General features: G+C 49.2%; 1 protein-coding gene across 1 annotated transcript in view; it reads left to right on the forward strand.

Moving 5' to 3' along the window:
• The window catches only part of GALNT17 (polypeptide N-acetylgalactosaminyltransferase 17), a 415,760-nt gene that overhangs the window by 363,682 nt on the left and 36,620 nt on the right, over positions 1 to 15,458 (forward strand). Inside the window, exons 7-8 of the mRNA XM_082714352.1 lie at positions 12,022 to 12,207; positions 14,788 to 14,925. Of these exons, the coding sequence (XP_082570478.1) occupies positions 12,022 to 12,207; positions 14,788 to 14,925 (324 nt within the window). The remainder of the gene's footprint in view (positions 1 to 12,021; positions 12,208 to 14,787; positions 14,926 to 15,458) is intronic.

Below are 15,458 nucleotides of genomic sequence, written 5' to 3' on the forward strand. Positions count from 1 at the left end.
TCCCTGACAATAACAGGCTACAATAGCAAGGCGAGGCTGAATTTTAAACTGTTGAGAGTATAGGCCTGATATTATTTGTTTTCCCACCCAATATTATTCTTTCAAACACATAAACATCAACCTCAAAAATTAAAAGAAAAGGAAAAAGCCCACCCATCTTTCATGCACAATAAATCAAGCTGCTTTCCATGTGAATGCATTTCTTTCCTCCTCTAAATCCCGTGTCATGTTACCAAGCTTCCTTTTAATTCCTTGTCGTGTATTAAGAGGAATGACCTGCATCCCCTGGAAATGGAATCCACGTAAGAGGTTCTCGCCATCGTGGTGCTTACATTGAGATGTCTTGAGGTCCATGTTTATAAATCCGATTTCTGAGAAATGGTAATAAATAAAGCAGAAGATTGAAATTGAGTTTTTGTTAAAGGACTTTAGGAGGAAAGCCATTATGAGTCTGTGCAACTTAGGGAGATAGAACAGACATTTCAACCATGAAAAGCCAGCTCACCGTCCCCGGGATGGCAGAGAGGAGCGTGGAGGAGCAGGGGCACCTCTGGGTGTCCTGATTTTGAAGAGAATGAGCCTGTGCTTTGGGAAATGGGTTATCTACCCAAAGTGGGTTATCTACCCAAAAAAGATTGGTAGGATGAGGGTAACAAACTAAATGTTCTCTTAGTCAGAAATCTATGTTGTTTCAAACAGATTTACCAGCAGACAAAAGGCTAAAATTTGCCTGCACTTGGATTACTGAATGTGGTCATTTACATAATTTGTGTTAAACATTCCTCCAGTGCTGCTTTTACCAATGTATGTGGGCTTCCCTGGCTTCCAGAGTGACTTCAGTCTGATACCAGGAAGAAGTTGTGTCCATGTGAAGGAGACATCTGGAGAACCAGCTCCAGAGGTGTAGGGCTTCATTCCCCAAGAGAGGGCGTGGGAGAGGTCCCCAGGGCAGGGCATCCAGGTTCGGTGGGGTCCAGTGCATAGGTCAGGCCATGAGAGGAGCTCATGCTAACAAAGGTCCTGGGGCTGAAGTTCAGTTAAGTTTGCTTCTGCTTGGGAGATGGTCATGGGGACTGCAGGAGCTTGTGTGGCCCCAGAACACCTTATAATCCAGAATCTCAAGGTGCTGGTCACAAACCACAGGAACACATCAGAGTGTTTATTGAAGTCCGGCTCTTAGACTTCTCTTCTGCTATCTTTTTTGAAAGGGTAAGATTTTTTTTCCCTCTTATATTCCAAGTCTACATGACAAAATATAGAGAACATTATGTTTACTTTTCTCCAAAGAGATGTTAGTGAAGCCTCCTGTTACTTCAGATACATGTGCCTATGAACTGGGGAGAAAGCTTGCTGAAGATAGACTGGAGGCCTTCACAGGGAAGTTTTATTCCCTGTACCTCTTCCTGGCTGGCTGACTGGTCAACTCCCTTAAAATTCTCCCATTCGAATGCCTATGTGTCATTCTCATCTAGAGAAAAGCCAGGTATAAATTGCAAACAACAGCCATCCCGTAAGACATCAGAGAATAATGTTGCATAGCTCATGGATGGTCTCGGGCTGCAGAACTTACTTGGCTGGCTTGCCTCTTTGGCTGAGAGACCAGGATGGACAGCATGGGACACCGATGGTCACCCTTGGAGCAGTTACAGACCCTGTGGATGAGGTTGGTGTAGAGGAGGAAAAAAATCTTTTCTACTCTTCTAGGGCCCCTGTAAGAAAAGACAGATTAGCAAGAGAAAAGCAAACCGGTATTTCTTAACATCTCATATATACCTGGGAGAAACTCAAGGATGGGTAAACTCCAAGAGGTGGCTTAGAACTTGAGCTCGAACACCATATTCAGCTAAAACAAAAGAAGAGGGTTGTGGAGGAGACCCGTGGTGGGAAGGGGACCAGGAAAAGTACTGTAACTAAGGGTAAGGTTTGTCATGCAGATTTAAGTCAGTACTGTCTTCGTGGATGAGTCCCTTGTGATTTGGAGTCATCCGTCTCTTCCTGGTATAAAATGGAGGAGGGTGGGGCACCCTTGCAAATGGAGATTTTTTATAAATGTGATTTTCCTTTACAAAAGGGGAACTTCTCTTCTGTTTTCAGAGCTTCTGTGTCTGCTGTTTCTCAAAATAATCAGCTTAAAATAACCTTTATGACAAAGAGGCATATTTCAGGGTGGCATAGTCTGGTCCCTTATAGTGGCCATTCCTGGAGCTGGAGCAAGGAGAGGAGGCTAGGGAGAGACACATACCTGAGGGAGAGCGTTGGCAAGGTCACTGAGGGGCACAACCCCCCCCACACACACACTTGGGACACAGAGCTGGACATTTTGGGGAGACTCTCAGGCTGGACAAGCTAGCACAGCTCATCAGCATGTCAGTCCTGCCAGTGTATTCAGTGCCCAGTCATGGAAAAACCCTCTGGAAACTCAGCCCAGCCCACCCTCTTCTCAGTGGGGGCCGGGAGCACAGACAGAGTATGGCATCAGAAATCTAGCCTCGGAGTCATGATAACAGTGATGGCCTAGATAATGTGTATTGAGAACTTGGAGCCACTCACTGCTCTAAGCACTTGACAAATAACACATCTAATTTAAATATCACAACAACCCAGAGAGGCAAGGACCGTTATTATCCTTCACTATACAGAGGATACAGAGGAGGACGTTGGGGTATAGAAAGGCTAAGTTGCATAAGGTCAACCAGTAAGCAGCGGAACAAGGTCTGGAAATATGCAGTCTGAGACCTGCGTCCAAGCCCAGAAACCATATCAGTTGTCTCCCGTTGAAAGGATGGAAGATTCAGCAGTGTCCCTACATTTTTACATCCACAACCTCATTGTCCCTCATAATGGCTCTGTGTTGGAGGCAGGTGGATAGTCTGACTCCATCTTATAGGTGAGGAAAGAGGAAAATGACTTGCTTAACATCACAGAGCTGGACTTTGGAGGAGGTAGAACAAGAATTTGGCCTCTGCTGCCTGGTTCATTTTTCTGTATTTTATGGCCATCTCCATGCCAGCTCTACACACAACCCAGGGAGGGAATAATTTAGGAGACCTTGAACACTGGAGCCTTTGGATGATGAAGAGTGAAAAGAAGGAGAGAAATGACACTGGAAGCCAACTTCATTTTCTCCATGTGGCCTCTGATAATAATGAAAAGACAAACAATCCAATTAAAAACTGAACAAAGGACCCGACTAGACATTTCTCCAAAGAAAATATACAAATGGCCAATGAGCCTATGAAAAGATGTTCAACATCATTAGCCATCTGAAAAATGGAAATCACAACACAACAAGATGCATCCACTAGAAGGGCTATAATAAAAAAAAAAATGGCATTAACAAGGTTAGTGAGGATGTGGAGAAATTAGAACCCTCATTATACTGCTGGTGGGAATATAAAATAGTGCAGTCACTTTGGAAGAGATTAGCAGCTTTTCAAGAGATTAAACATAGAATGACCATATGACTCAGCAGTTCCACTCCTAGGGATATACCCAAGAGAAATGAAAATATGTGCACATCCATATAAACACCTATACATGAATGTTCATAGATGCATTATTCGTAACAGTCAAAATGGAAAAAGCCCAAGTGTCCATGAATGGATGACTGTATCAACGAATTGTAGTATAGTATCCAGCCATACAAAGGAATGAAGACCACGTATACGTTACAACATGGGTAAACCTTCAAGATATCATGCTAAGTGAAAGACGTCAGCCACAATGGGCCACATATTGTGTAATTAGTTTATATGATATACCCAGAATAGGCAAATCCATAGAGACAAAAAGTAGATTAGTGATTATCTAGAGCTGTGGGTGGTGGTGAGGGGGGCTGACTGGTCCTGAGTATAGAGTTTCTAGTTGGGTGGTAAAAATGTTTTAAAATTGATTGTGATAATGGTTGCATGATTCTGTGACTGTACTAAAACCATGGAATTTTTACATTTTAAACAGGTGAATTTTATAGTATGTGGATTATAGTTCAATAGAACTATTATATATTAAGGAAACAGAAAAAGCAAAAAACAAAGACCCCAGCCTACTAAGATTCCCTCTTCAGCGTGATCTGATGTGCTCCCTGGCCTGTGGTCCTGTGGGTTGACTCATTCCTTGTTTTGCATCCCCTTGATGTTCAACTGGACTCTTTGCTGGATGTTCTACAGCATCTCTTAGTCTCTCTTAGACTTGGATCTTGCTGGTAATTGTCTGCTACTGACTTTGACCCCCTTCTGCTCTCTACAGTTCATCTTCAAACAAGCCCACTAATGCCTCCTGACAGCTTGCCCTTGCCCTCAATGCTCCTACTCACTTCCTTTCCCAAGGGTAGTAGGCAGGTCTAGGGGGTCACTTGGGCAGGACCTGGACAAGACACTGACTGGCCTTGGTCTGGGCTGTGTGAGGATTCAGAACAAAATTAATTAATTTCTCTTAATTTCTTTCTTTAACTCTCATAGATCAGGAATAGCCCCAAAGGAAAGAAACTGTCATTTGATGGTATAAGATGCGCAGTTTTGACTGTGTGAGTGACACAGAAGACTCACTCACCCACACCTCCGTGGGTCGTCTGGCCTGTATGTCCTCACAGGAGTAAAGACTAGGATGTTGAGGGCCCCACAGTGAGTGAGGAAGACCAGCAGCCATCTTACTTTCTACTCACCTTAGCATCTTAGGAAAGGATTCACTCGTTTCATGGAGTGTGAAAGATGGTCTCCAAGAGAAACTCTACAACTGATAATAGAATAAAAGAAAGTGATGGCTGCCCACCAGAAATAAGTTTCGGACAAATTAAAAGGATGGACACACTTGGCCATGGTTTAAGATCTGAGATCTGGAAGCATCTCTTTTATACCCTATGCCAAGACAAGAAAATGCCATTCAAGAAATTTGCTCAGTAAGTGGCACAGGGGGTGTTGACTGGTTCATAGAGAGAAAATAGTTTTGGTGCGTGCCTAGAGACGGCCTGTGATAGAAAGTGCACACAGGAATCCGAAGGGACCCTAGAGATTGGATTCAGAGATAATCCAGTGGTCTAGATAACATGCCTGAATTCATTAGTTGGGGGATTCCTCGGGGTCTCAAGATTATTCCTCAAGAAAGTCAACACGGGGATGGGCAGCCTAAGGAAGCTAGTGTCCTCCACTGGTGATGACCCTGGCCCTCCAGCCTGGGACTGTGATCTATGGTGTAGGGAATCACAGACCCTGAACACCAGAGCTGAAAGGACCCAATGTGATAGCTTCCCCCTCATTTGTAGATGACAAACCTGGGGTTGGGGTATAAAATGAGTGTGTTCAGATTGTGGGAGAAACGGATCGTGTGGCCTTCCCGTACTAGAGAATAAATGGGTTAATTCCTCCTCAGCATCTTTCAGCTTGTGCTAGAGGAGGGGTTCAGCTGGGCTGGTTTTGCAGTATGAGCCAGGGTGCCAGGGAGCCGTTGTCCCAGAAACACAAGGCGTGGATTTGGGTTTGTAGACAGACATTGGGCAGACTCAGAGCTTCCTGGTGTTGAGTCCTGCAGTAAAGGCCCTTGGTCATTCTGACTTCCATTTCTGTGTCTGTCATGTTGTCTGTCTACACTGTTTCCATCTTTCTTCTTCATTCCGTTCCTCCCTCTGTGAGAGCAAGTGGGAGCCCATAAAGTGTTCAGGGGAATGCTGTGACCCGATCACAGGACTCTGGCTGCCGAGTGGAGGCCAGCTGAATGGAATGGAGCCATCGGGAGGTGGGTGCTGTGGTCCAGGTGGTGGCAGCTTGGGGCGACGGTGGAGGAGGTGGTAGTCCGGTGGTCATGGTGGGCGTGAGTGGAAAGGGCTGCAGCTGAGCCACAGTGCAGAGTCATTGTCTGCAGGACTTGGTGATGGACTGACCAGTGCCTGGGGAGCAGAGGTCGAGGATGGCACCTGGATTTCTTTCTGGATGCTGCAGCTTCCTGTTCCAACTGAATGACAGGGGTGTGGAGCAGAGGGAGGCACAGAGGGCCTAGGCCCCCTTCTGTAACAGTATCGGAGGCTTTTTCCAGAGACAGCTGCCCCCCCCCCCACACCCGATGGTGTCTAGAGCATCTCGGGAAAAGTGGCTCTCATGTTCTCGTGGCACTCACAGTTCATACTCTAGTGACACCATTGAAAATTCGCACCAGATTACTTTGGTGACAAACCTACTCGCTCCGGAGCTGTACTTTCTGCTGCTTTCGAGCAACAGCTGGCTTCTGAACGTGGCGGAAGAAGACTAGACCTTGAGCATTTGAATTCCTGTAGTGGTTTCCAAAGCCAGACACACCAGGTGGGACCCGCGGGCCCGAGAGGAATATATTAGCACTTCCATTTCTGTGCGATTTCAAACTTCTCTCTCTACACTCATCATTGGTAAAATCTAGTAGTGCGATAGCCCATGCATTTAATTTAAAATGGATGAATTCAGTAGGATGGAGGATGGGCTTCAACTGTTTTGTTTTTTTCTCTCGATGAAAATATCTATCAAAAATGTTCAGAGGCCACTGCCTACAGTAGGTGATACAAATGAACCAGCCACGCTGCCCCCGCCTTACTGACCAGGCTCCTTGGTGATGGAGGCACTGGGGAGAGCATTCCAGGCCGTGCCCGGAACATTCGATCCCGCATCTCTTCCCAGCAGCCCCAGAACCACTGCCCGGTGGTCTGAGCTTTCGTCAGCCACATCCTAACTTCTCTTGGCCTCAGTCATGAAACCATAGACTCGGAATAGATATTAAATGGCTTTATGCCTGTGGTTCCCAAACCTGGCTGCATGGAAGGGACGTTTTTAAAGACCCGGTGGTACCTCAGCTTCTCCCTGGAGAATGTGACTCGTAGGTCCGGGGAGGGATCCAGGCATTGGTAAATTTAAAGCACCCCTTGGTGATTTGGAGTCATAGCCTGGTTTGGGAACCAGTGATGTGGGCCAGCTTCAAATCCCGCCCTTGAAGGGAGGACTTGAGACACTGGGAGGTACAGAGAACATTCAGGGAGTCCAGCAGACAGGCGGAGATCGAGGCACAGTTCTGGAAATACCGGCTTGCCCCATCCGGTGACATACTCTCCGTCGTCTGTAAGACTCTCATGAGCTATTGAAATATTGATGAAACACATGAGTTGAATGAATGAAATGCATCAAAAGATGGAATTAAGCCAGCATGCCCTTGAAGAGGCTCTCTCTGGAGCAACGCTGGAGAAACCAGAAATCATCCGCACTCACTGACTTCCTTCTCCCAGCGCCCTCTTCTCCCGGGGCATCACTGTCCAGAGCGGGGAAGCTGCGTCTTGTGATGCTCTTTTGCCCCCAGAGCCCTGGGTAGCCTTGGGCAGGCTTTCTGGCCCAGAGCATGATGCTGCCACAGCTACGTCCCACTGCCCGAGCGGAAGACTAGGAGTCCTTCTTCTTCTCTGCCACATCCAGCCCATTGGCCAAGATTTTGCCATTAAAAAGCTCAAATCTGTCCGCCTCTGCTTCTATTCCACTGTCCTAGCCAAAGCTACCAGAATCTCTCCCCAGGATGACACTAAGACCCTCCTACCTCCTCTGTCTCCCCTCTCCTTGCCACTAACCTTTTTCCCACACTTCAGCTGGGTGACTTTTTCAAATCCATCTCTTTCGGTGGCTTCTCGTTTAAAGCAAAGATCCGTTTGCTCCGTGGGGTCTAAGGCCCGGCTGGCGGGAGCCCTGCCCGCCCATCCAGCTTCATTGTCAGGCTCTGCTCTGAGGTACAGACCCTCAGCTGTTCTTCCAGTCTCCTGCATATTCAGCTCATGTCGGTGTTTACGGGCACCCACATCCAGCGGCTTAAAGGAACAGCCAATTCGCTCACCATTCTGGAGTCTGGCCGTTTGGGCCGGGGTTATCTAGGTGCAGCACGGGTGGGTTCATTCACATGCCGGTGGCCGGTCAGTGGCTTGGCTGGAGGTGTCCGGTCCAACCCAAGGCACGTGATAGAGGCCAGGCCGGACCCCCTTCTCCCCACGGTCTTTCATCCACAGCTTCTTCAAAGCATGGTGGACTCGGGATCCCGAGACGGAGAAAGCAAAAATTCTAAACCCTCCTAAGGCCTGGCCTTGTACAGTGTGAAACATCACTTCTAGTACGTTCTACAACTCAGGGCAAGTCTTAAGGCTAGCCCAGATCCAAGAGGATGAAGAGTGGGTCCAACCCTTTATGGAAAGGAGCATGGGAGGGGTTGTTGCAGCCGTCTTGAACGCAGCCCACGTTCGAGGGGCGTAGGCTCCCCCTACCCAAGGCCACTGTGCCTGGGCTGCTGCCCCTAGGCTTGGGCTCTTGTCCTCGTGGCCAACTTCTTCAGCCAGGTTAGCTCAGTCTGGGCCACCTGATGACAGCTTACCCGTCCTAGGTCGAGATACTTTCTCTGAGCCGATGGGCCCATATCCCTCTCTTGGCGAATGCTGGCTTTTCCAGCACTGTGTTGCTTTCCTTCCTGGAATTAGCTTCCTGTCGGAGCGTGCACATCTGCCTGTGATGATTTAGTTCCTGTGTTTCCCTTCCAAGACCATCAACGCCACGCGCGCGAGGAGCGACTTGTGTGTCGGCCCTTCTTCCTCTGTCTTTCCCGCGCTGGAAAGTAGGCTCTGAGTGGAATTTTCTGGTTGAATGAATTAGTTGATACCTATTCCTGGAGTTACTACACCTCCTGACGGTCACCTCCCCACTTCTCAGGTAAAGGGGCACCAGGAGCCATGCTGTGACAGTGTCACGGGCATCCGGGCCAGTGCCCAACCCCGGTGATTCACTCTAGGTTTGCTGGCCCCAAGAGAACATTGTACCATTGAGACACTAAACGGTCTGAGAGCTCCTTGCATCTCCCCAGATCATGCAGGGAGAGCTGAGTGGCTCTGAGTTGGTGCCCACTGAGTGTGCCAGCTGGTATCCGCAGGGCAGAGCCCAGGACAGGAAGCCCGTGTTCCTGCCGCCGGCCTCCCAGCCTGGCACGCCACCTCCCGCTCTTGTTAAAGAGGCTGGGTGGACCTGGCCCTCTCTTCTCTCAGCCCACTCATAGCAAGGAGGGCCACCTGACAGCCCTTCCAAGCCTAGTCACACCCCCAAGAACAATCTGGAATAATTTGGACGATCCCAACCTTGGTTTATCCTGACCTTGGGCTGGACTGCTTATGGAAGACTGGCACCAAGTCGACCTGCCTGTGGGTTCTGTTCCCACCTGGCACCTCCGTGCTTACGCCTGGGTTTCTGGCTTTTGCTGAGGCCCTTCCTACACCTGCGCCTGTGATCCCTGCTCGGAAACTGGTCCTCACAGAACCCAGCCTTGGCCCTCATCACTTCACCTTTCCTTAGCTCCCCAAACTGGAATCTGTCCCTTGAGTCTTCTTTTCCCCTTCTCTCTGCGGATTATCTATCGATCTGCCTATGGATTTTTGTCATGGCTTCATTGAGATAGTCACACACCATTACGATTCACCCATTTTAAGTATACAGCTGTGTTTTTTAGTACATTCAGAGTTCTTCAGTGATCCCCTCAACCAATATCGGAACGTCTGTATCACCCTAAAAGGAAGCCCCATACCCACTGGCAGCCACTCCACCTTCTCCCACCCCAGCCCCAGGCAACCACCGGTTTTCTTTCTGTCTCTATGGGTTTTCTTATCCTGGACATTTCATATAAATGGAGTCATGTAGTATACTGTCCGTTGTGACTGACCGCTTCCCTGCAGCATCCCCTGAATGTTTTCAAGGTTCACCCATACTATAGCACGTGTCACTATCTTATTTATTTTACTGCTAAATAATATTCCACCATATGGAATATTTATTTATCCACTCGTCTGTTGGTGAGCATTTGCTTAACTGTAGGTCATGAAGATGTGCCCTTGTGTTTTCTTCTAAGACTTCTGCAGTTTTAGCTCTTCCATTCAGGTCTTTGGTCCACTTCAAGTTAATTTTTATACATGCGGTGAGGTGGTGGCAAAAATTCATTCCCTGGTGCGTTGTCTGGCACAATTTGTTGAAAATAACTATTTTCCCCCTTTGAATTGTCTTGGCATCCTTGTTGAAAGGCAGTCAGTTATGGGGCGCCTGGGTGGCCCAGTCTGTTAAGCACCTGACTGTTGGCTTCAGTGCAGGAAATGATCTCGGAGTCATGGCATTGAGCCCTGTGACGGGCTCCCTGATCATTGTAGAGCCTGCTTCAGATTCTCTCTCTTCTTCTCCCTCTGCCCCCTGTGCTTCTGTTTCTCTCTCTCTCTGTCTCTATAAATAAATCTTTTTTTTAAAGTCAGTCAGTTATAAATGTGAGGGCTTATTTCTAGACTCTCAGTTCTATCCTGTTGTCTGTCCTTACACCGGAACCACACTGTCTTGATTATAGGAGCTTCCTGGTACATTTTGAGATCTGAAGAGAAGTCTTCTAGCTTTGTTCTTTTCAAGGTTTTTTGAGTCTCTTGTATTTCCACATAAATTTTCAGATCAGTTTGTTAATTTCTGCAAAGAAGACGTCTAGGGTTTTGATGGGGATTGGGTTGTCTTCACATCAGTTTGGGAAGTACTGCTGTCTTCACAATATTGGGTCTTCAGATCCATGAACAATTGGGTTGTCTTCACTTCAGTTTGGGAAGTACTGCTGTCTTCACAATATTGGGTCTTCAGATCCATGAACATGGGATGTCTTGCCGTTCATTCCCTGAATCCCAAAGCTTCCCAACACTGTATACCTGTGCAACCCCTGGAAGTTCTGCCACTGTGTTTTGCCCTTATTCCCCATAAGCCTTTAGCCATATTTGCACCCCCTGACTTGGCTTCCTTCCACTATCAGCAGCTGCCATGCCATCCCATGGGGGGAAACTAATTGTCAGGTCCCTAATGAAACTACTCTGGATCGCCCGCTCTCTACCAATCTCTTAGCTCACAGTCTCCTCCTTGAACGTGCGGGCTCATGCTTACAGAGAGAATTTCTCGTCTGTATCATCTCCCTGTAGGGCAGCCAGAGTTGGGAAACAGAAGATCACATGCATGTGGGTTTTGCCACCAAATTCGATCAATAAAGACCAGGGGTGGTGCGCAACTTGCAAGAGGGTCCCGGCATCCTGCAGAGGGGATCCGGGACACTGAAGGGTGCGGTGATTTGGAGTATCCCAGCTTGAGACCAGCAGCGCTGTCTGTGCTCGCTGGCCCAGCTCAGCCGAACTCTGTTTACGGAGAGCGCACACGATCCTCACGGCAGGACAGCAGCCTGGGTCCCTGAAACCTCTGTGTCCGCTCTCCCCACCAGGATCAGGAGGTGTATTTCCACAAAGCAGTCCTTCTTAACAATCAGAAATGCTTCCTTTTTCCTGCCTGGGGCTGAGAGAGGTCGGATAGTCTGGCTTTCCCCCTCAAGCTGGGCCTTCTGAGCCCGGGTGCCTGCCATGCCCACACAGAGAACCGCAAGTGTCACTTCCTTGGGCTTTTGCATGCCTCAAAGGCAGCCGCCACTTCAGCCTTCCACCTCGGTGTTCCAGCAGTAGCAAGTGGTGCCAGCGCGTGGTAACACTGGGGCACATGGTTCCAGAAGGCTGGGCATCTGTGCCCTTGGGACTCCAAGATAGAGCATATTAACAATGCATAAGTAGACCATTGCACACTTTGTGCCTATATGAATAAAGATGGTTTGGTTTTCAGTTTGAATTTTCCGTTCTAGGTCTGCAAGGCATGGCTTCTGCCAGGTGGGAGAAAACGCCCCACAGGTGCCACTTTCTCACTACTGAGAACTTAAAAATACCCATGCGTCACCAAGGGCACCTTAGGTCAATGGGTGCCTGTTACCCAGAGCTCTGTTTTCACATCCTAAACTATTGTACCTATAAAAGTCCCCCCAAGCCCTCTTTGACACGTGTTAGCTAGGTCAGGTTCATCTACACTGCAGTAACACACCAACCCTGAAATATATGAGAATGCATTTCTCACTTGTGCTGTCTTTTGACCATGGCCCTGGGGCCTTGGGGAGGGGCCGTGGCCTCTAGGAATTTCTCTGTCCGGCTGATAAAATCCTTTATGCCTCCAGGTGTGGCTCTGCGGGGGCAGCATGGAGGTCCTGCCTTGCTCACGAGTGGCCCACATCGAGCGGAAGAAGAAACCTTACAACAGCAACATTGGTTTCTACACCAAGAGGAACGCCCTCCGGGTTGCTGAGGTCTGGATGGACGACTACAAGTCTCACGTGTACATAGCGTGGAACCTGCCCCTGGAGGTAGGGACGCAGCAGCCCTCCCCCATCACCCTGGGCCAGTGGTCCGGTGTTTGATGGGTCACCGATCCCTTCAGTCAGTTGGTGGTTCCTCCCCAGAGAAGTGCTTGCACTTGCAAAATTATAAGAGCATCTCGAGGGGGTTCACAGACCTCCAGGTGGTAGAACCCCTGCTTTATGTGGGGACCAGCATAGTGGAGACCTCAAAATCCATTTACAAAGAGTAGAAGGATCTTGTGGGTTAATCCCGGTCATGGTAGAGTAATCCGGATGCCCTGCTCTTGAACGAGCTCTGCATCCGGGAGATCCCGTACCGGAGGTTTGGTACAGGCCCTCTCCTGGAGCTCCAGCTTCCCCCACGACATAGGCACCCGCTGTTCACATGACTCATCAAGTCTCCTCCCTCTTCTGCCCGGAACACTAAACCCCACCGGAGTATTGCTTAGTGGCAGTATCCCAGCTTGGTTGGAGTTCGTGCTCTGCCAACCACTGGTTACGCAATCTCAAACAAATCCATTTCTTGCCTCTGTCTCTTAGGTTCCTCTCCTAAAAATAGCAATCACAGCAAGTCCTCCTTCCTAGGGTGATCGGGAGAACTAAATCTGAAGTACCTGCTTAAGTAGTAAGCACTACGGTAGTCAATCTTAGTACCAGAGTACTCAGTAACCGATCTCAGTACCAGAGCACTCAGTACCCAATCTAAGTATTGGAGCACTCAGTAACCGATCTCAGTACCAGAGCACTCAGTACCCAATCTAAGTACCAGAGCACTCAGTACCCGATCTCAGTACCAGCGTACTCAGTACCCAGTCTAAGTACTGGAGCACTCAGTACCTGATCTAAGTACCAGTGTACTCAGTTTGAGTACTGAGTACTGAAATGCTCCTGATATGTACTTAGGTCCGTAGCACAGTGGGGTGACCAGCACCTTCAGCCAGGGCTGGATTTATCTCTTCAGTCATACCTTAGATCTCAGCCATGCCCCGAGAGAGTGGCCTGGAATTGTTCCCACTGAGATCTGGCAGCCTCTGCGTTTCAGGAGGCTGGAGCCCAGAGCCGCAGAGAGGCAGCCGACTACGTGTAAGAATGACAGATGAAGAGGACAAAAGGGAAGAATGTTTATCATATTGTGACAGTTCTAAAATAATGTTCTGAGACATGGACACTCCCCTCATGGCCATACAGCACTTCCTAGCTATCAGGAGGCCAGAAGTGATTTTACATGTGAGCGTTTATATAAACACAGACAACGCTCGCTGAGCCCTTGCTATGTCCCTGGTGCTTGGTCAGTTCCTTACTCGCAATATCTTGTGTAGCCCCATAACAAGCTGCTGACATAGTCTTCCATGCCTCAGTTTCCTCGTCGGCAAGGGGTTGTGAGCTTTGACCTTACCACACTCTCGCTTAGAACAGAGCAGAGCAAACATTAAGGGATCAGTAAATGCGGGCTTGACAGGGACCTCTCTGCTGCCCATTTTGCAGATGGGCAAACTGAAGCTCCGGGAGGCTGACGTGACTTGCTTACGCCCTGCCCATAGCATCGGCCAGGCCAGGGACGCGCGCTCGCGCCTTTATCCCACTCTTCCCCAGCACAGTCACTGCTGTTCCTGCTGGTGCGTGGGAAGCTGTTGCCCACAGAGGCCTTGTTCTCAGTCCTGAGTTCAGGGCTGCCGACTGGCTCCTAGTGCTTTCCTTGAACAACCTCAGGCCAGCAGCAGCCCCCACGCTTCTCGAAAACGGCCATTCTCTTCCATTGTGCTCAACACGGTAAAACCAAGAGTTCAAACACCACGGGCCAGGTTTGCCTTTGGATTCTGAAAGTTTTACATTGAAGGGGATTTTTCCTTTAAAATCACTGTTTGGCTGATGAAAGAAAGGAGGCTAATGAAACAACGTGAACTCGCCGTGGCCCCGCGCGGCGGCCTGGCTGCCCGTTGCCCGTCGTGGCAGAGCCGGCAGCCGGCCTCCTGGTCCGCGGCCCTGTTGCGGCGGAGCCTGCGGAGCCGCACCTCAGCCGCGCTGTTCTCCCGTCAGCACCCGGCAGCCCATTACAGGTTCATTTCTGTACAAGCAGAGTGAATTATTCATTAGAACATCATTACAAGCTTTGCAGTGGGAAATTATTTTCACTTCTGTGTATAATGAACTTCACAAAGAGCCAGCAGAGGGGCAGAGTCACCCGGGTAGGGAGAAGAAAGACAGGAGGTGGTTCCAGGCGTTTATTTCCTTGTCTTAATCAAATAATTCCTCCAGTAATTGGCTCTGGGAGTCGCTGAGGATATGCGGGAGAGACGGGGCTGGGGACGTAGGCTGTCAACATCGCTGTGTCCCTGGGTCGCCTCGCGTGGTGATAAGGATGATTGACTTTGGGGGCTGCAAGGGGACAGGCTGCGCCAGGGGACAGCGGTCTCGCTTGGGGGGAGGCTCTGCGATCGAGTGAGTTCCCTTGAGCCGACGTACCAGCAAGCAGGCAGGAACTGAGGTTTCTCCTGGACGGTGTCTGTGAAGGCCACCTGTCCTTTCCTCTGGCCAGAACCCCCCGCCCTGACCCCGGTCACTAAAGCCCTTTGCTTCTGCTTTCAGAACGCAGGAATTGACATAGGCGATGTGTCCGAGAGAAGAGCCTTGAGGAAGAGTTTAAAGTGCAAGAATTTCCAGTGGTACCTGGACCACGTGTACCCGGAAATGAGAAGATACAATAACACCGTCGCGTACGGGGAGGTAATTAAGACCGCACTTGCTCTCCGCTTTGGTAGCTGTGAATTAGGCTGCGGACTGCTTTGATGGGAGGAATAGAGAATAGAGTCTTCACTCCTTCAAGAGGGGGTTTGGAGCTGCAGGATCTGGAAGCAGGGCTCCCACCTGCTGGCCGGGGACAGGGTAATACATGTCACAGTGAGGGCATGGGCCAAGGCTCTGGTGGCCGGTTCTGCCTACGGGTGTGGAGTGCGTGACCAGTTCTGTTTGGACATTCGTGAGGTTCCCCCCAGGACCTGTAAGTGAGACACTGAGCAGGAAGTCGTGTATGAAGACAGGCAGTGCCTGGAGCCGTCCATTGCTCAGGCCGGGGTCGAGCCCCTTGTCACCAACAGAAGGGCAGATGTTCTTGGATTTTCTGGGAGATGACATCACCTCTCTAAACATCAAAGCAGATAGACTTTTCTCTTATTACCAATGCCGTAGTATGCATTGTAGAAAATTTTGAAAATCATAACAGCGATCAACCCTTACAGAGTGCTTTGGATGTGCTTTTC

This window comes from Mustela nivalis, assembly GCF_964662115.1.
Source record: "Mustela nivalis genome assembly, chromosome: 19".
Taxonomy (NCBI): domain Eukaryota; kingdom Metazoa; phylum Chordata; class Mammalia; order Carnivora; family Mustelidae; genus Mustela; species Mustela nivalis.